Below are 26,116 nucleotides of genomic sequence, written 5' to 3'. Positions count from 1 at the left end.
AGCAGGCTTTGGGCTCCCTAAAGCAGCCTGGATTTGCGCCCCACCCTTGAGGAGGGCAGGCTGCCCTGGGACAACTCTGCCTCGCCCATCAGACCTGGGGCCTGAGAGCAGGTCCTTGTCTCTGCATCCCAGGAGTGGCCATACACGACCCACCAAACAGGGCTCCATCAGTATTTGAGGCGGATGCCAATGTTACGTTCGAGCCAGGCTATCATTGTTAGTTACTTTTACTACCACAAGCCTTTCCACTCAAGGCCACCAATATTCTAGAAGCACCATCTGCCCAAATTCCTACCCAATGCTTCCCATCTGAGCTCTCTGAGCACCTTCTGTATACCAGGCCAGAAGAAAGCCCCAGGCCTACAGTAGGCACCATCCAGCCACGGCCCCTGCCCTCAAGGCACTCCTGATGTGGCTGAAGCCTCGCCAGAAGGACACGTGTACCCCTGCAAACCTCTTTGGTGTCCGCGGTCTCACGGCAATAGCAGAGCTGGCACACACAAACCTCCAATGGGTTTCTACAGCCCAGATGGAATGGGTGTGGCCCCTTCCTGAGCATCTTTAAACTTCTACAAGGAAAGAGATACATTCAGTAAAACATCCCTGTGGTTCCAGCGAAGTCCCACCAATTTATCCTGAGAAACAGAAACCACATTAGTTTTAACAAGTAGGCTTCTGAAACGTTTAGGAACTGTCAACAATTAACTTAGGGAAATATTTCCTCACTGTTGCATGGTGTCGCATGCTGAGCGCAGCACGTTCTCAGGTATTCTAGAGCCCGAGCCCACCTCAGAGGTAGGTGGGGCCCCTGGGGTCACTGGCCCCTCAAAGATCCCTGGGGAAGGCACGCTCCCAGCCACACAAGTCTCAGACCCGAATCCTGGGTGCCCAGGCAGGCCTCTGGACCCGGCCCAGATGGGTGTCTGGAGACGTCAGGGACTGGGCCTTGTAAGCTTGCCTGGTGGCTGCCCCGCCAGCCCGGCATCCTCCTTTTCCACTCCACACTCTGGATCATTCTTTGTGTCTTCCAGTTCTTCTCCACACATCCTCTCCTGAAGTCAGAAAAGAATCCACAGGCATTCCAATTAAACATGGCAATGGGGTCGTCCCGCACAGTCTGGGGCTGGATGTTGAGGACATGGAGGTGTCCTGTCTGGCTTGTGCCTGCACTTCCTGCTGAGATTCAGAATAGGCCAGGTTCAAACGCCCCAGCCAGCCACGGGGAAATCAGGTTTTGTGCATAAGAGCACATATTTACTGAAAGGAACTGAAGGACAGCCCAGCCTGGGGAGACCAGAGAAAGGGCAGGGAAGGAAGCACAGCTTTCAAAGCTGGCACCCCGTGCTCAGCTGTGCAGAATTCCCCCAGGTCCACACCCATGGGCGTTACAGTACCCCAGACACTTCTGCTTCCTCTAACAGAGGTTTAAAAGAAAAGTCAAGGATCAGCAGAAAAGGCCAAGTACAACGCTCTCTGTTCAGTGCCTGTTGGGTCTTAGGTTAGACCATCTTTCCATGGTGAACCAAAGAAAATGAAAGCCCTCATCTAACAGATGGCTAGCGCTAATGTCAGACAGGAAGCAGCTTTCTAAAACAATCCAGCTCTTACTGGGATATTTTATGCTTTCATTGTTGAATCTTCTATTTCAGAGCAATATATTTTCCAAAATAAGCAGTATTTGTCCATGATGTGCAAGTGTGAGTTGAAAGTAATTTTGGACTCTTCAGGGATTTGAGAGTAAAGACCCTTTGGCACCAGAGAATGGACATTTTCACAATACCCTGTGTGAGCAAGAGTCTGGTTTAGCCACAAGAAAACCAGGAAAATCTAAAATCTTATAAAATACTGAATGACAGCAAGCTACTAAGAAATATTCTTAATATTCCCTCAAGATTCTATTCTACAGTCACTCTGGATTATACAAAAACCTAATACCTAATTCCACTCCATCCCAGCAATCTGGGTTTTCGCAGTGGAGGAGGAAAGAAAGACAAATTTGTCTTGCTTTTTGTTCTGCTTGACAGACACTGGTCCATGGCAAAATTTGAAATTCAGATTTTTCAATATTTCCTTAACGATGCAAGGTTACGGCCAATTCCCATGTGTTCTGTTCCATTTTGGTTTCGTTAGAGCTTGTCTAGTTTAGAGAAGAGAACCATAAAAAATCTAATTACAAAGGCCTCTCCTCGCAACACCCCCCTCCCATGATAGCCCAGAGATTCTGAGCCTAGACCAAGGCCCCGCTGCCACGAGAAGCCCACAGCCAAGTCGTCAAGGAAGTTGCCTGGCAGGTGCAGACCACGGCTTCACTAAGCAAGGACAACCTGATTACTAGGAAAGTGAGGCTCATGGGGTGATACAGTATCACCATACCTTGCTGCCGTCTCCAGGGGCAGACTGTCTGGGTCTGTCATTCTGAGAAGTCCTCGCATGATGGCTCACGTCCTCGGAATTTCCTGGGTGTGCTGCCCTCCCCAAGCAAGAGAAAGAGGATAAGCAAATGAGGGTGGCTCCCAAGGGGCTGGACAATCAAAAGAGGAAACAGTACACTGGGGACATGGCAAACATGTTGATAGCCAAGACCCGATTCTATCTCTCTTTTTTTTTTTTTTTGAGATGGAGTCTCCCTCTGTGGCCCAGGCTGGAGTGCCATGGTGCCATCTGGGCTCACTGCAACCTCCACCTCCTGGGTTCAAGCGATTCTCCTGCCTCAGCCTCCCGAGTAGCTGGGATTACAGACGCCTGCCACCATGCCTAGCTAATTTTTGTACTTTTAGTAGAGATGGGGTATCACTATGTTGGTCAGGCTGGTCTCGAACTCCTGACCTCAAGTGATCCTCCTGCCTCAGCCTCCCAAAGTGCTGGGTCAGTTCTAGCTTCTTGACCTTCACTTTGCCATTTGCTGCAATGCTTTCCAGAAGACAGGAATACCTGCTAGGTGTCAGGAAAGGGAAAGTGATGGTTCCATTCAAGCATTGCTGAGCTGGAATCGTGATCTGTTCTTCCACCGATCTGGCATTCAATGGACTCACATTTCCAGTTCTAGTCCTGGATCCTTCTTTTTGCTCACCGGTGGTTTTGCTCACAAGAGAGGTCATAATCACCCACGTTCAGTGAGTCTCCCTCCTCTCCTACCAAATCAGTACCGACTTGGAAAGGGATGACTTTCTTGTCCTCTTTGCATCTCCCCACCCCACGCCCCCAAATCCATATGTGTGTGTGTGGTGTTCAGATCCCTAAAAAAAATACACAGTTTTGCATTTCAGCTGAAAATACCTATGTAACACATTTTGTTTACTAAAGAACAAATGAATTATTTAGTTGTTATCTATATAAATAAATTTTTTAAATTTATTTACAGAACTGTATAAATTAGCAAAATTTGGTTTGGCAAAATTTAATTGTGGGCACTTAAAAATACCAGCACACTTTAGTTCTCTCGGCCATATAGAGTTTTTATATCACACAGTAGTAGGTGCCCATGTATGTAGTTAGCTGGTAAATGAGTTCAGAAGCCAGGTCAGCCCTATTCACTACTGCATCCCTAACGTCTAGGACAGTGCCTGGCACATCTGTAGATGCCCCATTGACAGTTAGCAAATGGACGTATAAAGGAATACATGAATGAATGAATGAGAAAATGAAGTAGATAACCCATTATCAATTTTCCACCTTTCCTAATGTTTTTATGTGTTGTGAGCTATCAAATGTTTACTTGTGTTTCATTCCTAATTGAGGTTCATTAAATCTTTAAAAATGAATGCGCTAATTTGGAAGCACACCTGGAGGTATCAGAGCACTCATCACAGAGGTTATCATCCAAGGCTGCAGTAGACTACAATAGCCACTAAGGGGAGCCACACAACCTGTCAAAGAGCAGCATGCGACAGAAAAAAAACACACCCAGTATGGTGGTTTTGCCCCCAGCACTTCCCAGCACACTGCACCACCACAAAATTGCTGTTGCTATTGTACTCTATAACGTATGAATCACCAGAACAAACTGAAAAAAAGAGGTCAGAACTGCAGTTTGCTGGGCATCAAACTTTCAGAAAAGTAGCCCCTGCTTCCCATCTCATATTTTTCACATCTCTTGATGCAAAGATCCTTCTGGCTTAAAAATTAAATGCAAATAAAAGTATTCGTGGATGACAACTGAATCCATTAAGAATTCAGCTGGAGAAAGCAAAACTATGACTTACAGATTGAAAAAAAAATAATTTTTAAAGCAGTGGTCAATTATTTCCTTATCCCGGTAACAATTTTGTAAAAAAACATTTCACTGTTGACATATTCGGTTTCACTCTCTCTGGTAAAGAAACTTAAGACATGTTCAGGCTGACCAGGAAATCACATCAGATGCAATTATGATCCTATTGGTCAAGTTTCAAAGGCTTTGTCTGTAACTGAGTGTAGGAAGAAAGAAATTTCCCACAAACTCCTTCCCTCAAAAGGTCTGTATAATCTGTAAATATTTTCAGGGCCATTATAAGCTGCAGATGTTATCAACAGCCAAGATCGCACAAACTTTTAAAGACCTGGCCCACCAATCAGGCTGCTTCAAAAATAGTCTTTCAAACATTTGCAAGGAGCACAAGTTAATTTCCCTTTGAAATGTTGTGAAATGTTCATGCCTTATTTAGAGCAAGAAGCAATTGATTCCACTGGGCTTCTTGCTTACAGTTCTATTTCTATGGCACATAAAATTATAGGATACCTCCAAAATAACTGTCAGGAAAAAGAAGGGAGAACAGATAAAACTTGAAAAAACAGAACAAGTCAAGAAAGCAACTCTAAGAATCACTGACTAATTTAAGACTGACATCCAATTAATGGCCTACTGAGATTCCCAGGGAAGAGAAGGTTCCGGAATCTGCGTTGTTCGGTGACCCGTAAGAAGTTCTAATCCACTAACACTTGCTGATTTCCATGAAGAGAGAAACAGACGAGAAACTGCAGAGCACGGAGCTAATCTGTGATCACATTTGCAGCCCCAACTCACCAACTTGAAAAAAACCTGAGATGTCAGCACTAACTGTCATTATGGCTGCAAGCTGAAGCCGGTTGGCTGAAAACCTTCCTGAGTGAATTAAAATCCTGACTGCGGGCCCTCAAGGGGAAAGAAGGTGTGGGTGAAACTGGGAACTAGCCATAATTTATACAGGCAGTGAAAAGACCATAACTTGGAATTCTTTTTTTTAATTAAAGAGTTTTAGTAATCTAATTATATCCTAATTATAATGATAACCCTTCTTCCTTCAAGAGACTCAAGCATGCTTCTGGAACATTCTCTGTGCAAGTCCCCTCATTTGCTGTTTTAAAATGAGAGTTGGTGAATCTCAGCGTGAATTAAAGTGACATGTTTGGCATGTGACTTCCAGCTCAGTTTCCTCTGCCCAGACCACACCGACTCCCAGCTCTTGAAACAGCCCCAGTGGGATTCTCCAGGAGGAGCCATCTCCCCAGTTAGGAGAAAACATCCTCGTCCCTGCTCACCCCTCTGGCCTGTGCGATTTCCACATTTCAATATGCAGTGCATTTTCTTTTTCCATTCCCAGCCAAGGAACCGAAACATCCAAACGCAGAGGCTGTGTGAGGCCCCACAGCCTCATTTGTGAAGCGTGTCCATAAACCCGCACGGCTAGACAGCTCAGTGCCCAGGGACCCGACCAGCTTCCCTTCATTCCTAACTCAGTGCCACAGGGCAAGTCACTTAACTGCTCCATTAGGGTCACAGCACAGCCCCACCCTGCCATGCCTCCTTCCCTGGTGCCTGGTCACCCCATTAATATCTGTAAAGATCCATTAAGCCTTCCAGCATAAAAGCAATACCAATCACTATTATCATCAATAAACTCCAAGGCACGCTCACCTGTCAACACCTAAGGTGGATCAGTCACCACGTGGAGAGAAAGCCTGGCACCTCAGCTGCCTGTCAACCCCCTAATGAGCCACCTGCAGCCACAGAAATGGCATTCGATGCTGACGGGAGCACCCACTCCAGGAGTGAAGGAGAGCCAGGGCTTTCATTTTGGACAGTTAATTTAAATTAACTGTCCCCCCTCACCTCTCACCCATGGCAGCACCTGAAGCCTGGAGGTGTCCACTGCCCCAGCCCTGGCCTGGCCTCACCTCTTAGTGCTGAGCTGAGAAGCACTGAGCTGAGAAGCGCCTGCCTGCTTGTGAGAAGTGGAAAGTTCACTGTCAAAAAAGCAACTTGGAGTCGGGCGCAGTGGCTCACACCTGTAATCCCAGCATTTTGGGAGGCCAAGGAGTGCGAATCACCTGAGGTCGAGAGTTCAAGCCTGGCCAATATGGTGAAACCCCATCTCTACTAAAAATACAAAAATTTGCCAAGCATGGTGTCACATGCCTGTAGTTCCAGCTACTCGAGTGGCTGAGGCGGGAGAATGACTTGAACCCAGGAGTGGGAGGTTGCAGTGAGCCAAGATTGCACCACTCCACTCCAACCTGGGTGACAGAGCGAGACTCTGTCTCAAAAAAAAGCAACTTGGAAATCCAGACACTGCAAGCCTGCTTTCCCGTCTGGCTGATTAAAGGATTTCCCACCCCCTGCCTCCCCTGGAAACCCACCACCAGAGGCTCTGTTCTCCTGCTTCCTCCACTAAACCCCGCTGGCAAACTGCCACTGGGGCACTGTCTCGAGCAACCAGAAACTGAAGACGCAATGCGCATCTGTCAACAGGGAAATAAATGATATCACGTCCACACGACATCATATTATGCTGCTGTGAAAAAGACCAGGCAGCGGTTTTGTAGAACGCTGTCTCTGTGATGCTGCCATTACGTGTGCAGTCCCCTCAGAGGTGAGGATACAAGACTTGCCTGTCATAGTGAACTCTTTTGAGTTTTCAATCAAGTGCACACATTACCTTTCATCACCTGTTCAGAATCGTGTTTTCAACTCATCTTCAGCTAGGCAGAGGAAACCAATCTTCTTATATGTTTCAACAATCTATCTAATTGTAAAAGGGGAGTCCCTTAGTCCCAGGGAGCTCCTAACTGCTAAACTGGGGGTGATCTTTTTGAGCAAGAAGGACGGGAAGGTGTGCTTCACTCAGGAGGGGAACGTTGGAGGATAAGATGTCCCCACCCAGGTCCCATCCCTCCTTTGTTCTTGCCACAACAGAAATAACATCTGTATGGGTCTCATTAGATCACTGTAAATCCACACTAGTATTGAAACCAGAAATAAATAGACACAGTGCAGTGTTTCAGTCCTACTCAGTCTGGAAGCCTTGCCTAGTGAAGCTGAACCTTGAGCCAGATATTGGTGCACTGGCCCCAGGCCCCCCGGGACTCCACCTCCCACAGGCATACTCGCTCCTCCGGACAGACCAGCAGGAACTGCCTACAGCCTGGGAGAAGGGAACGCAGAGTGAGTCAGGAAGTCCCTCACCTCACCCTGGTTCACTCTGTGCCAGCTCTCTGGGTCTCAGACACAGCCCACTCCAGTCCTCGAGCAGCCCTCCACCTTCTGATCTCTGCTGGAATCCCTGCTGCACTCAAACCACTTTTTCACCTGCCTACCATGGACACGTCCACCTCCCCGGCTCCTCCTAGTGAGGAGCTCTCATCTCCACCCTTCCCATCTGCATTCATTTACTGGGGCTCCTCTAACAAAACGCTGCAGACCGGGTGGCTTAAACCAGGAGCCTCCAACCCCTGGGCCACCGACTAGTGCCGGGACACACAGCAGGAGGTGAGTGGTGGAGGAGTGCGCAAAGCTTCATCTGTATTTACAGCTGCTCCCATTGCTTGTGTTACCGCCTGAGCTCTGCCTCCTGTCAGATCAGTGGCAGCATTAGATTCTCGTAAGAGTGTGGACCCTATTGTGAACTTCGCATGCGAGGTTGCACACTCCTTATGAGAATCTAATGCCTGATGATCTATCACTGTCTCCCATCACCCCGAGATGGGACCATCTAGTTGCAAGAAAATAAGCTCAGGGCTCCCACTGATTCTACATTACGGTAAGCTGTATACTTATTTAATTATATATTAAAATGTAATCACAATAGAAATAAAGTGCACAATAAATAAATGTAATGTGCTTGAATCATCCTGAAACCAACCTTTTGTCCCTGCCCCATCTGTGGAAAAACTGTCTTCCATGAAACCAGTCCCTGGTGCCAGAAAGGTTGGGGACCACTGGTTTAAACAACAGAAATTTGTTTCTCACACTTATGGAGGCTGGGCGTCCAGGATCAAGGTGGCCCAGGGTTGGTTTCTCCTGAGGCTTCTCTCCTTGACTTATGAGTGGCCATTTTCTCCCTGCATCCTCACACGGCTGTTTCTGTTTGGGTCCATCCTGGTGCCTCTCTTCTTACAAGGACACCAGTCATACTGCACTAGGGGCCTGCCCTTAGGAACTCATTCAACCTTAATTAGCTTTTTAAAGGCCCTATCTCCAAATGTGGTCACACCAAGGGCTTCAACATATAAATTTGAGTGGGGGGCCCAATTCAGTCCTCAGCACCATCCACCCTGGCCGCTCTTCATGCACCGTCCTTCCTCCCTCCCAAAGAACCTTCAAGCTTATCCTCTGTTCCCTCCTGGATTCCAGAGTCCACTCAAAGTTCCCAGACTTTTATGCCAACATTCATGGGTGAACATGTTCACATGGCAATGTCCCGAATCCAGGTGAATGGGAAACTGCTCCTGGTTCTGCAGGTGCCCATGAGGACTCCATTAGACCCTCTTCTTAACATTTGGGGGGTCCCGGGAAAGAACACAGATGGAAACCTACAGAGTGCAATGCTAAGTGCAGGCAGACCTCGGAGATACTGTGCGTTCGGTTCCAGACCACCACAATAAAGCAAATATCACAGTAAAGCAAGTCACGCACATTTTTTGGTTTCCTAGTGCATACATGTAAAAGTTATGTAGTCTAGTAAGCATGCAATAGCATTTTGTCTTAAAAATACAATGTACATACCTTAATTAAAATATATTTTAATGCTAAACAATGCTAGCGATCATCTGAGCCTTCAGGAAGCCATAATCTTTGTACTGGTGGAGGGTCTTGCCTGAAGGTTGATGGCTTCTCAGGGTGGGGTTGCTGTGGCAATTTCTTAAAATAACACAGCAATGAAGTTTCTTCCACTAATTGATTCTTTCTTTCACAATAGATTTCTCTGCAGCATGTGATGCTGTTTGACAGCATTTTACCCACGGTAGAACTTCTTTCAAAATTGGAGTCCATCCTCTCAAACCCTACTGCTGCTACTTTCTCAACTAATTTATGGAATATTCTAAATCCTTTGTTGTCATTTCAGGAATGTCCACTGCATCTTCAACAGGAGGAGATTCCAACTCAAGAACCCACTTTCTTTGCTCATCCATAAGAAGCAACTCCTCAACTGTTCAAGATTAATCATGAGATTGCAGCAGTTCAGTCCCATCTTCAGGCTCCACTTTTCATTCTAGTTCTCTCTGTATTTCCACCACATCTGCAGCCACTTCCTTTGCTGAAGTCTTGGACCCCTCCCTCAAAGTGATCCATGAGGGTTGGAATCAACTTCTTCCAAACTCCTATGAATGTGGATATTTTGACCTTCCATGAATCACGAGTGTTCTTAATGGCATCTAGAATGGTGAATCCTTTCCAGAAGGTTTTCAGTGTAATTTGCCCAGAACCATCAGAGGAATCACTATCTATGGAAACCTTAGGAAGTGTATTTCTTAAATAAGACTCGAAAGCTGAAATTATTCCTTGATCCCCAGGCTGCAGAATGGATATTATGTTAGTAGGCGTGGAAACAACATTAATCTCTTTGTACACCTCCATCAGTCCTCTTGGATAACCAGGTGCATTGTCAATGAACAATAATATTTTGAGAGTAATCTTTTATTCTGAGCAGTAGGTCTCAACTGTGGGCTTAAATTATTCAATAAACCACACTATAAACAGACATGCTGTCATCCAGGCACCGTTGTTCCATTTCTAGAGCACAGACAGAATAGATTTGGCATAATTCTTGAGGGCCTTAGGATGTTCAGACCAGTAAATGAGAACTGACTTCAACTGAAGGCCACCAGCTACATCAACCCCTAATAAGAGACTCAACCTGTCCTTTGAAGCTTTGAGGCCAGGCGTTGACTTCCCCTTTCTAGCTATGAAAGTCCTAGATGACATGTTCTTCTAGTAGAAGGCTGTTTCACCTACATTGAAAATCTGTTGTGTAGTGTAGCCAACTTTATCAATGATCTGAGCTAGAGCTTCCAGATAACTTGCTGTAGCTTCTGTATCAGCACTTGCTGCTTCACCTTGCACTTCTATGTTATGGAGACAGCTTCTTTCCTTAAACTTCACGAGCCAACCTCTGCTAGCTTCAAACTTTTCTTCTGCAGCTTCCTCAAATCCCTCAGCCTTCACAGAATTGAAGAGAGTTCGGGCCTTACTCTGGGTTAGACTTTGACTTAAGGCAATGTTGTTGCTGGTTTGATCTTCTATCCAGGCCACTAAAACTTTCTCCCTATCAGCAATAAGGCTGTTTTACTTCCTTATCATTTGTATGTTCACCAGAGTCGAACTTTTCATTCCCTTCAAGAATTCTTCCTTCGCATTCACAACTTGGTTAACCGTTTGGTGCAAGAGACCTAGCATTCAGCCTTCCTCAGCTTTTGACATGCCTTCCTCGCTAAGCTTAGTCATTTCTAGCTTTTGATTTGAAGTGAATGACATGTGACTCTTCCATTCACTTGAACATTCAGAGGCCACTGTAGGGTTATTAACTGGCCTAGTTTCAATATTGTTGTGTCTCATGGAATAGGAAGAGAAGGAGGGAACAGCTGGTCAGAAGCAGAATCACAACAGGCTCGTGTATTGATTAAGTTCACTAACTTACACGGGCATGGTTTGTGGTGCCCCAAAACAATTACAATAGTAACGTCAAATATCACTGATCACAGATCACCATGACAGATATAATAATAATGAAGAAGTTTGAAATCTTGTGAAAATTACCAAAACATGACACAGAGACACGAAGTGAGACCATGCTTTTGGAAAAATATCCCTGATAGACTTGCTCAAAGCAGGGCTGCCACAGCCTTCAAAATGTAAACCACGAAGCATCTACAAAGTGCAATCAAGGGAAGAGCAGTGAAATGAGGAACGCCTGTCTTCCAAAGGTACAAACCAAGTTAGCAAAGCGCTATATATGACACGTTCTGCCCTCCTATCTTGACAAATATAACTTCCTAACAACAGGAGAAGCTCGTTTCAAATTTAGAATTCTTGGACTCCTTGGAGTGTTGCACCAGAATGTGGCAATACCAAGCGAGCTGGCCCCCAGCCGGCAGTCCACCCCCTTCTCCTCCCACCCCAGCCCCCGATACCTCAAGGGGCCTGTGAGTACAAATGTGGCCGTCCTCCCCACACGCCATCCACAGCCCCCCAAGAGCCACCCCTGGGCTCTAAGGATGTGCAAACTGGCGGCATGGTCCACCCTCATGAGCACAGACCCAGGGATGAGGTCCACTCAGGCCCACAGTGGCCACTGGCAGGAATCCTGGGGTCCTGGCACCCTGAGCCAGTTTAGAAGGAGCAGCATGAGCCAAGTGGGCACCTCCTCTTGGGCCCATGGAGTCCTCACCCCCCTGGAGGGAGATGCAGTTGAAACAAGGCTCAAAGCATGGGTCCCAGGGCAGGGGTCCCTCCAGTCCGGTTGGAAGGCATCAGTGAACTCAACAGAAACCTGACGGGCACACCTGGGTGGCTGAAGCCCAGAGAGAAGCAGCGTGAGTCAGAATCAGCATGTTCAGATCTTTGTTTGCAGGCAAAGACAGTGGAAGGACCAGAGGCATCACAGGGCCCTAAAGGGTCTCAGCAAGACTGGCCCAGGCTCGGCAGCCAGCCCTTAGCCTTGGAGCCCACTGTTCCTTTGAGTAAAAGCTCTCTCCTACTCCCTTGCCAAAGCCTCCTAAAACCCTGAGGTGGCCTGCACCTGAAGCAAGGAGGAGGAGGGGGCCTGGAAGGACATGGGTGTGGACAGAGGACCAGCTGCCTGGGCCCCCGAACGCTCCTGCACCTGAAAGTGAGCTACACGGTGCAGGAAGCCTCGAGCGCTCTTTGCAGAAATTCAAGGCTCTTCAGAGTTTTAACAACAGACTAAGAGTTTGAAAATACAAAGAAACAGCCAGACCCACTTGAGGAAAAGTATGTTTTTACCTGCTTTTCTTTATGACTTCACAGCAACAGAAGCTTCCTTGCCTTTCCTAACTGTTCTCTCCTATCCCTTGAGCCAGAAAGACACCAGAAACTGCATCCTAAGCGTTCAAAAACAGCCGCACACCAAGAACAGGGGCAGGGCACAAAGTAGGGTGTGTGTGCTTCATGGGGGAGAAGGGGACTCAGAGACATGCTCTCCAGAGCCTCCCACCCTCTTCACCTTAGAGTGTGATGTTTCACATCAGAGCTGTTTCATCCTCCTTTGGCAAACGTGGATAAAGAATATGGGAGGCGTCTTGTGCGTAGAGAGCTACAGAGGCGCTGGAAAGCAGAGCCCATTCAGAGCCTGCCTTTCTACCCGGTCCCTGCCTTCCCTTCAGCCCCTGGGCTCTCCTGTGGCTTCTAGTTCAAAGGACAAAGTGAGGAACTACAGGCGTCAAGTGAAAGAGCAAAGGCGCTCCAAAGCCCCGCAGCCCGCAGCCTGGCGGCAGCTCTCCGGGTTCCCTCCTCTCTGAGCTCGTTGATTTGTTGGTGATTGTTTCTGAATCCAATTATTTTCCAGCTTGGGAGAGTTCCCTTCTTGTGATCAGACATGAAGTCTCGGTTTCTGCTGCAGCAACCAGAGATTTCTCAGGAGGAAGGAAAACCCCACGTGCATGCCGCCGAGCCAAGGCCTGCATCTGCCCACGAGGGTTCCCCAGAGCCTCCTGCAGAATCCCCCGGAATGCACATGTGTTATCCATCACCGTTACCCAAATGCTTCTGCACGACACAAGGGGGGTTTACCTTGGTACATGGTAGGAGACAACGGGCAGCCGACCCCCAGGGCTTCATCCTCTGAGAATGTCTCCCAGAAGTCCCGCAGCATGGCTGTCCCCAAGCCTCGGCGCCAGTGTTTCCTCCTGATGAACACGGTGTCAAAGACAGGCAGCAGGTAGCACACACCGGTGCCATCACCACACAGGCTGCCTGCAAAGAAAGAAAGAGACACACACTGTCCCCTGGGCTCACGGCTGACCCACTAGGACCCTGTAGGGCCCCTGCACAGCCACAGTTATGGGTACCTCCTGGAAACACGGTCAGTTTCACAAGCTAAACAAGTGATGCTAAAATAGCAGATCATTCTCCAGTTGGCTGATCAGCTTTCTTTACAAACTCACATGATACAAGACCACTGGACTGAAATGAAAGGTAAACCTGGGAGACTAGGCAGAGTGAGGCCACTCAGGCAGCACCCTCCTCAGATTCCTCCCTTCACTGCACACCATTCAGTGAGACCCTTGGAGCCAACCAGGAGTATCTGGCAACATCAACCATCTCCCTGCAGAAGTGAAACCTGAAGAGACAATTTGACCCATCGCTAGGGTACACACTTGTTTCAGTAACTCTAGCAAGGGCTCACCGTGTCCAATTATAGCAAAATGCACTAATCCCAAATAGACGCAGCACCAGGCCCTGCTTCTCGTGAAATATGGATGGCCTTGCTGCAGCAGAGCCAGAGAGGTGACAATTGGCACCGTCCCCCCTTTTTACCCACAACTTAACTGTATTGCAACCAAAGTCAACACCAGCACAGTTGCCATTTCTGCAATGAGAACGTGGCCTTTCAGCCAGGCACCTCTGTCATCACCCTAACTAGAACACCAATTCTACGCTGGGCCTACTAGCTCACCTTCCTCACCTCTAAACTGCACAGGTGCCCATGCCCTAGATGCAATGGAAGAAGAAAACAAATATGGAGCATTTTCAGCTTCTGTTGGAAGTGGTGGTATTTGTCCCTGCCAAGATTCATAAGTGGGTAATTTCCCAAACAAACAAACAAAAGTGACTCCGATTCTAATCAGCCAGACTGAACTGCAAAGATACACACTGCCATGGTGAACTGTTTGCAAAAATGGCCACAATTACTTCTTTCCTATGGCCATGCCCCTTTGCATCTGATTTTGAAGCTCCTCCCATCAAGAGATGGGATCAATTTCCCCTCACCTTTAATTCCAGCTGGCCTTGTGACTCACTCTGGTCAACAGAATGAGGCAGAGTGACAGCACCACCACTCTAAGCCTAGGTCCCCTGGGGTCCAGTGTGCCTGTGTTCTCTCTCAGATCCCTGCAACACACCATAAAAGCAAGCCCAGGGTGACCTGCTACCATGAAAGGAATATGGCCCAGGCACTGCAGTGGTCCCAGCAAATGTCTAGCCAGCCCCAAGCAGCAGAGCCACCTGACAGACAGGTTACCATGGATACACAGCAAGCCCAGCTAGACTAGAAAACCACCCAGCTGAGCTCAGCCTAAAATGCCAAGCAAAAGAATTGTTAGCTAAATAAGCAGTTACTATTTCATACCAAAAATGAATTTAAAAATAAATAATCCACAGCCAACAAGGAAGCTCATTTCTCTTGAGACAGTAACTACAAAATATTAGGGATTTCAACCTGGATGCGCTTGAGATGACAGTACCAACTTGCTTGCAATTATATTATTTCAATATATAGAAGATGAGAGCAATGTTCTTGTAATTGTGAAGGCTTCCAAAACTAAAAAGCTTTAATATTAAATAAAGACGCAATTTAATTTACAATAGCATTAAAAAGAAGTAAATAATTAAGAGTATGTTTAACAAAAGAATCTTGAACACTGAAAACTACAAGACATTGTTGAGAGAAATTAAAGAAGATCTAAATAAATGAAGAGAAATTCCATGTGCATGGATTGGATGACTCAATTCTTATGATAATTCTTCCCAAAATGATCTGTAAACTCAATGCTAGCTCTATCAAAATCCTCTTTGTAATTCTACAACTAAGCATATGAAAGGATGCTCCCCATCATATGTTATTAGGAAATCGCAAATTTAAACAATGAGATGCCACTACACACCTATTAGAATAGCCAAATTCTTTTTTTTTCGAGACAGAGTTTCACTCTTATTGCCTAGGCTGGAATGCAATGGCACGATCTCAGCTCACTGCAACCTCTGCCTCCTGGGTTCAAGCGATTCTTCTGCCTCAGCCTCCCAAGTAGCTGGGATCACAGGCATGTGCCACCATGCCCAACTAATTTTTGTATTTTTAGTAAAAACAGGGTTTCACCATGTTGGTCAGGCTGGTCTTGAACTCCTGACCTCAGGTGATCCACCTGCCTCGGCCTCCCAAAGTGCTAGGATTACAGGTGTGAGCCACCACACCTGGCCTAGAATAGCCAAATTCTTTAACACAGACAACAACAAATGCTGGTGAGGATGTGGAACAACAGGAACTCTCATTCATTGCTTGTCAGAATACAAAATGGTGCAGCCACTTTGGAAGGCATTTTGGCAGTTTCTTACAGAACTAAACATACTCTTACCTTATGATTCAGCAATCGCACTCCTTGATATTTACTCAACGGAGTTGAAAACTATGTTCACACAAAAACCTGCACACAAATATTTATTGCAGCTTTATTCATAATTACTAAAACTTAGAAGCAATCAGGATGTACTTCAGATGGTGAGTGGATAAACTATGGCTCACCCAGTCAATGTAACATTATTCTGCACTAAAAAGAAATGAGTTATTACTATAAAAAGATACAGAAAAACCATAAGGGCATATTACTAAGCAAAAGAAGCTAACTGAACAACGACATTCCATTGGATTCCAACTACAGTAAAGTGCTTCATAAAGACGTTTCAGTCAACAATGGACCACATGTGCAATGGAGATCCCATGAGATTAAAATACAGTTGAAAAATTCCTGTCAACTAGTGATAGTCATAGGCATCGTAAAGTCGTAATGCAACACATTATTCATGTGTTTGTGGTGATGCTGGGGTAAACAAACCTATCACACCGCCAGTCGTATGAAAGTCTAGCACATACAGGCCAGGCACGGTGGCTCACGCCTGTAATCCCAGCACTTTGGGAGGCCGAGGTGGGAGAATCACTTGAGATCAGGAGTTTGAGACCAGCCTGGCCAACATAGTGAAACCCCATCTCTACCAAAAATATTTTAAAAATCAGCCAGATATGGTGGCGTGTACCTGTAATCCCAGCTACTCAGGAGGCTGAGGCAGGAGAATAGCTTGAACCCAGGGGGCAGAGATTGCAGTGAGCCGAGATTGCACCACTGCACTCCAGCCTGGGCAAGAGAACAAGCCTCTGTCTCAAAAAGAAAAAAAAAAAAGTCTAGCACATACAATTATGCACAGTACATAATACCCAATAATGATAATAAATGACTGATACTGGTTTATGTATTTACTATACTATATTTTTATTGTCATTTTAGAGTGTACACCTTCTACTCATTAAAAAAAACAAAATTAACTGTAAAGCAGCCTCAGGCAGGTCCTCTAGGAGGTATTCCAGAAGAAGGCACTGTTATCCTAGGAGGTGACAGCTCCACGCGTGTTACTGCTCCTGAAGACCTTCCAGTGGGACAAGATGCGGAAGTGGAAGACAGTGATGTTGACAGTCCTGACCCTGAGCAGGCCTAGGCTAACGAGTGTGTTTGTCTCTTTGTTTTCAACAAGAAACGTTTTTAAACTTAAAAAAAATTTTTTTTAATTAAAGCTTATAGAATAAGAAAATATTTATGTACAGCTGCACGATGTATTTATGTTTTAGCCAAGTATTACAAGAGTCAAAAAGTTAAAAAAATTAAAAAGTTTTTGTAAAGTAAAAAGGTTACAGTAAGCTACAGTTCATTTATTATTGAAGAAAAAAGTAGACATTTAGTGTAGCCTAAGTGTACAGCGTTTCCAAAGTGCACAGTAGTGCACAGTACTGACCTAGGCCTTCACAATCACTCACCACTCACTCACCCCCTGAATCGCCCCGAGCAACTTCCAGTCCTGCAGGCTCAACTCACGGTAAGTGCTCTACACAAGCATACTGTTTTTAAATCTCTTTACTGTACCTTTTCTATATTTACATATGTTTAGATACACGAATACTTACCATTATGTTACAATCGCCTCCAGTAATCAGTACAATAACAAGCTATACAGGTTTGTAGCCTAGAGATGACAGGCCATACTCCACAGCCTAGGAGTGCAGCAGGCTCTGCCATCAAGTCTTATGTGAATACATTCTATCATGTTCACACAATGATGTAATTGCCTAACTATGCATTCCTCAAAACATATCCCTGTGGCTAAGTGACAAATGACTGTATATTACATTCTGGAAAAGGCAAAACCAGGGAGGCATGGTGATCGGGCATGGTGGCTCACACCTGTAATTCGAGCACTTTGGAAGGCCAAGGTGGGCGGATCACCTGAGGTCAGGAGTTCAAGACCAGCCTGGTCAACATGGCGAAACCCCATCTCTACTAAAAATACAAAAACTGAGCCAGGCATGGTGGCTCATGCCTGTAATCCCAGCTACTTGGGAGGCTGAGACACGATAACTGCTTGAATTGGGGAGGTGGAGGTTGCAGTGAGCCAACATCATGCCACTGCATTCCAGCCTGTGTGACAAGAGTGAGACCCTGTCTCAAAAAAAAGATCTGTGGTTACCAGGGCCAGGAGTAAGAAGGATGAGTAGACAGAGTTCAGAGGAATTTTAGGCAGTGAAACTACCCTGTGTGATATAACAACAGTGGACACATGCCATTAAACATTTGTCACAACCTATAGAAGGTACAACATGGAGTAAGCTCTGATGTAAACTACGAACTTCAGTTAATGATAATCTATTCTTATAGGCTGAACCTTGTGTCTCCAACATTCGCAAACCCACAGTACCTCAGAAGATACTTTCTTTGCAGATCATTGGAGATAAGGCCTTTAAAAGAGGTCATGAAGCTAAAAAGGAGGCCATTAGGGTGTGCACCACTTCAACCTTCTTACAGGAACTAGTGTCCCTATAAGAAGAAATCTGGACACACAGAAAGACACCAGCAATACTCAAGTAGAGAAAAGACCAAGTATGGACATAGTGAGAAGGCAGCCATCTGCAAGCCAAGAAGAAGCCTCTGAAGAAAACAAGGCTTCTGGCACCTTGACCTTGAACTTCTAGCCTCCACAACTGTGAGAAAATTAATTTCTGTTGTTTAAGTCATAGTCTCCAACCTTTTTGGCACCAGGAACCAGTTTCATGGAAGACAATTTTCACATGGACCAGGAAAGGAGGGGATGGTTTCTGGATGATTCAAGTGCATTACATTTATTGTGCACTTTATTTATATTATTACAGTGTAATATATAATGAAATAATTATACAACTCACCATAATGTAGAATCAGTGAGAGCCTTGAGCTTGTTTTCTTGCAACTAGATGGTCCCATCTGGGGATGATGGGAGACAGTGACAGATCATCAGGCATTAGGTTCTCATAAGGAGCGTGCACCCTAGATCCCTCGCATGCGAAGTTCACAGTAGGGTCTGCACTCTTACGAGAATCTGATGCTGCCACTGATCTGGCAGGAGGCAGAGCTCAGGCGGTAACATGAGCAATGGGAGAGACTGTAAATACAGACGAAACTTTGTTCACTCGCCCACCACTCACCTCCTGCTGTGCAGTCTAGCTCCTAACAGGCCACAGACTGGTACCGGTCCATGGCCCGGGGACTGGGGACCCCTAGTTTAAGCCACCCAGTCTGTGGCATTTTGTTATGGACGCCCTAGAAAACTAATGTATATGTCAATATTGGTTCGTCAATTGGAACAAACGTACCTCACTAATGCAATATGTTAATAATAGGGGAAACGATTAGGGGAGGTGATACATTGGAACTCTGTTCTTGCCCCTCAATTTTTCTATAAATCTATAAACTATTCTAAAAATAAAGCCTATTCATATTTTTAAATGTATTAAGTATTTTATAAAGTCAGGTTGGACCTTTACCTTACATCATACATAAAAAATAATTCAAAATGGATCATAGACATGAATGTAAGAGCTAAAACTATAAAGCTTTTAGAAAAAGTAAAAATCTCCCCAACCTTGGGTTAGGCAAAGAGTTCTTAGATTCAACATCCAAAACACAATCAATTGACAAACCTAACTTCATCAATGTTTTAAACATTTTGTTTCAAAAGACACCACTGGGGAACATGGCGGACGGGAGGCAGGACTAGATTGCAGCTCGGACTGGGACAGACAGAGCAGTGTGTGGAGGCTCGCATTGTAAACTTCTGCTCCAGAACAACTGCAGGAATAAATCAGGAAACCTGAGAGGACCCACAGACTCCCTGAAAGAAGCAGATTGCTCCTGCAGGACCCAGGAGACACCCCAAATACTGTGCTCGTATCCATGACTGAGAGACCCACAGATGGTTCACATCACAGGACTCTGTGCAGACAACCCCCAGTACCAGCTGGAGCCTGGTAGACTTACTGGCTGGCTAGACCCAGAAGAGAGATAACAATCATTACAGCTTGGCTCTCAGGAAGCCACATCCATAGGAATAGGAAGAAAGTACTACCTCAAGGGAACACCCCATGGGACAAAAGAAGCCTTCAGCCCCAGCCCTAGAAGGAAGCAGAAAACCAATTCTGGTAATATGATGAAACAAGGTTCTTTAACACCTCCAGAAAATCACAGTAGCTCACCAGCAACAGACCCAAACAAAGAAGAAATCCCTGATTTACCTGAAAAAGAATTTTAGGAGGTTAGTTATTAAGCTAATCAGAGAGGCACCAGAGAAAGGCGAAGCCCATTGTAAGGAAATCCAAAAAATGATACAAGAAGTGAAGGCAGGAAATAGATATTTGAGGAAATAGCATTAAAAAAGTCAAAACTCCAGGAAACAACAGACACACTTATAGAAATGCAAAATGCCAGAAAGTCTCAGCAATAGAATTGAACAAGGAGAGGAAAGAAATTCAGAGCTCAAAGACAAGGTCTTCAAATTAACCCAATCCAACAAGACAAAGAAAAAATAATAAGAAAATATGAACAAAGCCTCCAAGAAGTCTGGGATTATGTTAAATGACCAAATCTAAGAATAATCAGTGTTCCTGAGGAAGAAGAGAAATCTAAAAGTTTGGAAAACATATTTGGGGAAATAATCGAGGAAAACTCCCCCAGCCTTGCTAGAGCCCTAGACATCCAAATACAAGAACCACAAAGAACACCTGAGAAATTCATCACAAAAAGATCATCACCTAGGCACGTTGTCATCAGGTTATCTAAAGTTAAGACAAAGGAAAGAATCTTTAAAGCTGTCAGACAAAAGCACCAGGTGACCTATAAAAGAAAACCTATCAGATTAACAGCAGATTTCTCTGCAGAAACCCCACAAGCTAGAAGGGGTTGGGGCCCTATCTTCAGCCTCCTCAAACAAAACAATTAGCCAAGAAATTTGTACCCAGTGAAACAAACCTTCATATATGAAGGAACGATGTAGTCTTTTTCAGACAATCAAATGCTGAGAGAATTCACCACTACCAAGCCACCACCACAAGAACTGCTTAAAGGAGCTCTAAATCTTGAAACAAATCCTGGAAACACATCAAAACAGAACCTCTTTAAAGCATAAATCTTGGCCGGGCATGGTTGCTCACCCTTGTAATCCCAGCACTTTGGGAGGCTGAGGCGGGTGGATCACGAGGTCAGGAGATCGAGACCACGGTGAAACCCCGTCTCTACTAAAAATACAAAAAAATTAGCCAGGCGTGGTGGTAGGTGCCTGTAGTCTCAGCTACTCGGAGAGGCTGAGGCAGGAGAATGGCGTGAACCCAGGAGGCAGAGCTTGCAGTGAGCTGAGATCATGCCACTGCACTCCAGCCTGGGTGACAGAGCGAGACTCCGTCTCAAAAAAATAAAATAAAAAAATAAAAAATAAAGCATAAATCTCACAGGACCTATAAAACAAAAATATAATTTAAAAAACAAAAACAAAAAAACAAGGTATACAGACAACAAACAGCATGATGAATGGAGTGGTATCTCACATCTCAATACTAACATTGAATGTAAATGGCCTAAATGGTCCACTTAAAAGATACAGAATTGCAGAATGGATAAGGATTCATCAGCCAACTATCTGCTGTCTTCAAGAGACTCACCTAACACATAAGGACTCATATAAACTTAAGATAAAGGGGTGGAAAAAGACATTTCAGGCAAAAGCGAGCAAGAGTAACTATTGTTATGTCAGACAAAACAAACTAAAGCAGCAGCAGTTAAAAAACGCAAAGAGGGCATTATAATAATGATAAAAGGTCTTGTCCAACAGGAAAATATCACAATCCTAAACATATATGCACCTAACACTAGAGCTCCCAAATTTATAAAACAATTACTACTAAACCTAAGAAATGAGATATACAGCAACACAATAATAGTGGGGGACTTCAATACTCCATGGACAGCACTAGACAGGCCATCAAGGCAGAAAGTCAACAAAGAAACAATGGATTTAAACTATACCCTGGAACAAATGGACTTAATAGATATATACAGAATATTCCATCCAACAACCACAGAATATACATTCTATTCAACAGTGCATGGAACTTTCTCCAAGATAGATCATATGATAGGCCATAAAATGAGCCTCAATAAATTTAAGAAAACTGAAATGATATCAAGCACTCTCTTAGACCACAGCAGAAGAAAACTGGAAGTCAATTCCAAAAGGAACCTCCAAAATCATATACATATACATGGAAATTAAATAATCTGCTCCTGAATGATCACTGGGTCAAAAATGAAATCAAGATGAAAATTTAAAAATTCTTCACACTGAATAACAATAGTTACACAACCTATCAAAACTTCTGGGACACAGTAACGGCAGTGCTAAGAGGAAAGTTCATAGCCCTAAATACCTACATCAAAAAGTCTGAAAGAGCACAGACAATCTAAGGTCACGCCACCCCAAGGAACTAGAGAAACAAGAACAAACCAAACCCAAACCCAGCAGAAAAAAGGAAATAGCCAAGATCAGAGCAGAACCAAATGAAGCTGAAACAAATAAACAGAAAATACAAAAGATAAATGAAACAAAAAGCTGGTTTTTTGAAAAGATAAACACAATTGATAGACCATTGGCAAGATTAACCCCGAAAAGAAGAGAGAAAATCCAAATAAGCTCAATAAGAAATGAAACGGGAGATACTACAACTGACACCACAGAAATACAAAAGATCATTCAAGGCTACTATGAACACCTTTACATGCATAAACTAGAAAACCTAGAAGAGATGGATAAATTCCTGGAGAGATACAACCCTCCTAGCTTAAATCAAGAAGAATTAGATACCCTGAATAGACCAATAACAAGCAGCAAGATTGAAATTGTAATTTAAAAATGACCAACAAAAAAGGTCCAGGATCAGATGAATTCACAGCAGAATTCTGCCAGACATTCAAAGAAGAATTGGTACCAATCCTGTTGACACTATTCCACAAGATAGAGAAAGAGGGAACCCTCCTTAAATCATTCTGTGAAGCCAGTATCACCCTAATACCAAAACCAGGAAAGGACATAGCCAAAAAGAAAACTACAGACCGAATCCCTGATGAACATAGATGCTAAAATCCTTAACAAAATACTAGCTGACCGAATCCAACAACGTATCAAAAAGATAATCCACCATGATCAAGTGGGTTTCATACCAGGGATGTAGGATGGTTTAACATAAACAAGTCAATAAATATGATATACCACATAAACAGAATTAAAAACAAAAATCATAAGATCATCTCAATGGATGCAGAAAAAGCATTAGACAAAATTCAGCATCCGTTTATGATTAAAACTCTCAGCAAAATCGGCGCACAACAGACATACCCCAATATAATTAAAGCCATCTATGACAAACCCACAGCCAACATAATACTGAATGGGGAAAAGTTGAAAGCATTCCCTCTGAGAACTGGAACAAAACAAGGATGCCCACTCTCACCACTCCTCTTCAACATAGCCAGACTCTGGAAGTCTTAGCCAGAGCAATCAGACAAGAGAAAGAAATAAAAGGTATCCAAATCAGTAAAGAGAAAGTCAAACTGTCACTATTTGCTGATGATATACTCGTTTACCTAGAAAACCCTAAAGACTCCTGTAGAAAGCTCCTAGAACTGACAGAAGAATTCAGCAAAGCTTCCAGATACAAAATTAATGTACACAAATCACTAGCTCTTCTATACACCAACAGCAAACAAGCAGAAAATCAAATTAAGAACTCAACCCCTTTTATAATAGCTGCAAAAATAAATACTTAGGAATACACCTAACCAAGAAGGTGAAAGACCTCTACAAGAAAAATTACAAGACACTGCTGAAAGAAATCACAGATGACACAAACAAATGGAGACACATCCCATGCTCATGGATGGGTAGAATCGATATTGTGAAAATGACCATACTGTCAAAAGCAATGTACAAATTCAATACATTTCCCATCAAAATACCACCACCATTCTTTGCGGAATTAGAAAAAACAATTCTAAAATCATATGGAACCAAAAAGATCCTGCATAGCCAAAGCAAGACTAAGCAAAAAGAAGAAATATGGAGGCATCACATTACCTGATTTCAAACTATACTATGAGGCCATAGTCACCAAAACAGCATGGTACTGGTATAAAAATAGACACAAAGACCAAAGGAATAGAATAGAGAACCCAGAATAAACCTAAATACTTATAGCCAACTGATCTTCGACAAAGCAAACAAAAACATAAAGTGAGAAAGGACAGTGTTTTCAACAAATGGTGCTGGGATAATTGGCTAGCCACATGTAGGAGAATGAAATCGGATCCTTATCTCTCACCTTATATAAAAATCAACTCAAGATGGATCAAGAACTTAAATGTAAGACCTGAAACTATAAAAATTCTAGAAGATAACATTGGGAAAACCCCTCTAGATATTGGCTTAGGCAAGGATTTCATGACCAAAAATCCAAAAGCAAATGCAATAAAAACAAAGATAAGTTGCTGGGACTTAATTAAACTAAAGAGCTTTTGCATGGCAAAAGGAACAGTCAGCAGAGTAAAAAGAAAACCCACAGAGTGAGAGAAAATCTTCACAATCTATACATCCGACAAAGGACTACTGTCCAGAATCTACAATGAACTCAAACAAATCAACAAGAAAAAAAAATCCCATCAAAAAGTGGGCTAAGGACATGAACAGACAATTCTCAAAAGAAGATATACAAATGGCCAACAAATATATGAAAAAATGCTCAACATCACTAATGATCAAGGAAATGCAAATCAAAACCACAATGCAATACCACCTTACTCCTGCAAGAATGTCCATAATCAAAAAGTAGTAGACGTTGGTGTGGCTGTGGTGAACAGGGAACACTTCTACACTGCTGGTGGCAATGTAAACTAGTGCAACCACTATAGAAAACAGTGTGGAGATTCCTTAAAGAACTAAGAGTAGAACTACCATTTGATCCAGCAGATACCCAGATACTACTGGGTATCTACCTAGAGGAAAAGAGTCATTATAAAAAAAAAAAGATACTTGTACATGCATGTTTATAGCAGCACAATTCGCAATTGCAAAATCAAGAAACCAACCCAAATGCCCATCAATCAACAAATGAATATAGAAACTGTGATATGTATATATGTATGATGGAATAATACTCAGCCATCATAAAAAGAAATGAACTAATGGCATTCATAGCAACCCAGATGAGACTGGAGACTATTATTCTAAGTGAAGTAACTCAGGAATGGAAAACCAAACGTCATATGTTCTCACTCATAAGTGGAAGCTAAGCTATGATGATACAAAGGCATAAGAATGACACAGTGGACTTTGGGGACTCAGGGGGAAAGGGTGGGAAGGGGTTGAGGAATAAACTCTACAAACAGGGTGCAGTGTCTACTGCCTGGGTGACGGGTATACCAAAATCTCACAAATCACCACTAGAGAACTTACTCATGTAACCAAACACCACTTGTTCCCCAATAACTTATGGAAATTAAAGAAAAAAGACACCACTAAGAAAATGAAAAACAAGCCATAGACTGCAAGAAAATGTTTACAAATCACATTTCTGATAAAAGAATTAGATTCAAAATATATAAAGAACTCTTACAATTCAATAAGAAGAAAACAACCCTATTAAAAATGGACAGAAAATCTGAACAGACATTTCTTCAAAGAAAACATACAAATGGCTACTTATTAATTAAAAAATATTTCACATCCTAAGTCCTTAGGGAAATGCAAGTTATAACCACAATGAAATGCCACTTTTGGCCTACTAGAATGGCTACAATAAAAAAAAAAATAACAACTGTTGACAAGGATGTGGAGAAATTGAAACCCTCATCTATTGCTGGTGGCAACGTGTTATGGTACAGCCACTTTGTGAAACAATTTGGCAGTTATTTAAGAAGTCAAACATAAGCTTACCCGATGACCCAGCAATTCTACTCCTAGGAACCTACCCAAAAGAAATGAAAACAATGTCTATGCAAACACATGTTTGTGAATGTTTGTAGCAGGGTAATTTATAATAGCCTAAAACTGGAAACAACCCATCAACTAATTTTGTTTATGATAGATGCATAAACGAAATGTGATATTCATACAATGGAATACTACTCAACAATAAAAAGGAACAAAATATTAACACATTACATTTGGATGAACCTTGAAAACACACTGTGCTAAATGAAAAAGAAACCAGATGCAAAAGATTGCATGTTTTATCATTCCATCTATGTGAACTGTCCTGGAAAGGCAAGTTGGTTGAGACAGAACAGATCAGAGATTGCTTGGAGCTGGGATGGAAACAGGCTGACAGCAAACAGCCAGTATTTTTGGGGGGGTGACGGAAATGTCCTAAAACTGGATTTTGATGATGGTTACACAACTCTCTAAATTTGCCAAAAATCACTGGCTTATATACTTATAATTGGAAAATTGTATGGAATGTAAAAATTATTCAACAAATCGAATTATTCCATTAATAATTATTCAAAATTATTCAAAAATATCCAGTAAAATTGA

The 26,116-nt window shown here is 43.5% G+C and overlaps 1 protein-coding gene across 1 annotated transcript in view; it reads right to left on the bottom strand.

Annotated features, from left to right (window-relative positions):
* Positions 1–932: 932 nt before the first annotated feature.
* FAM169B (Protein) overlaps positions 933–26,116 on the bottom strand; it is a 40,269-nt gene continuing 15,085 nt past the window's right edge. Inside the window, 3 exon segments of the mRNA XM_032174268.1 lie at positions 933–1,052; positions 2,374–2,465; positions 12,983–13,165. Of these exon segments, the coding sequence (XP_032030159.1) occupies positions 933–1,052; positions 2,374–2,465; positions 12,983–13,165 (395 nt within the window).

This window comes from Hylobates moloch, unplaced genomic scaffold, assembly GCF_009828535.3.
Source record: "Hylobates moloch isolate HMO894 unplaced genomic scaffold, HMol_V3 SCAFFOLD_14, whole genome shotgun sequence".
In the NCBI taxonomy this organism is placed as follows: Eukaryota; Metazoa; Chordata; class Mammalia; order Primates; family Hylobatidae; genus Hylobates; species Hylobates moloch.
Note: the sequence above shows the minus strand (reverse complement) of the source record. Positions and strands in the feature narration are given on the sequence as shown.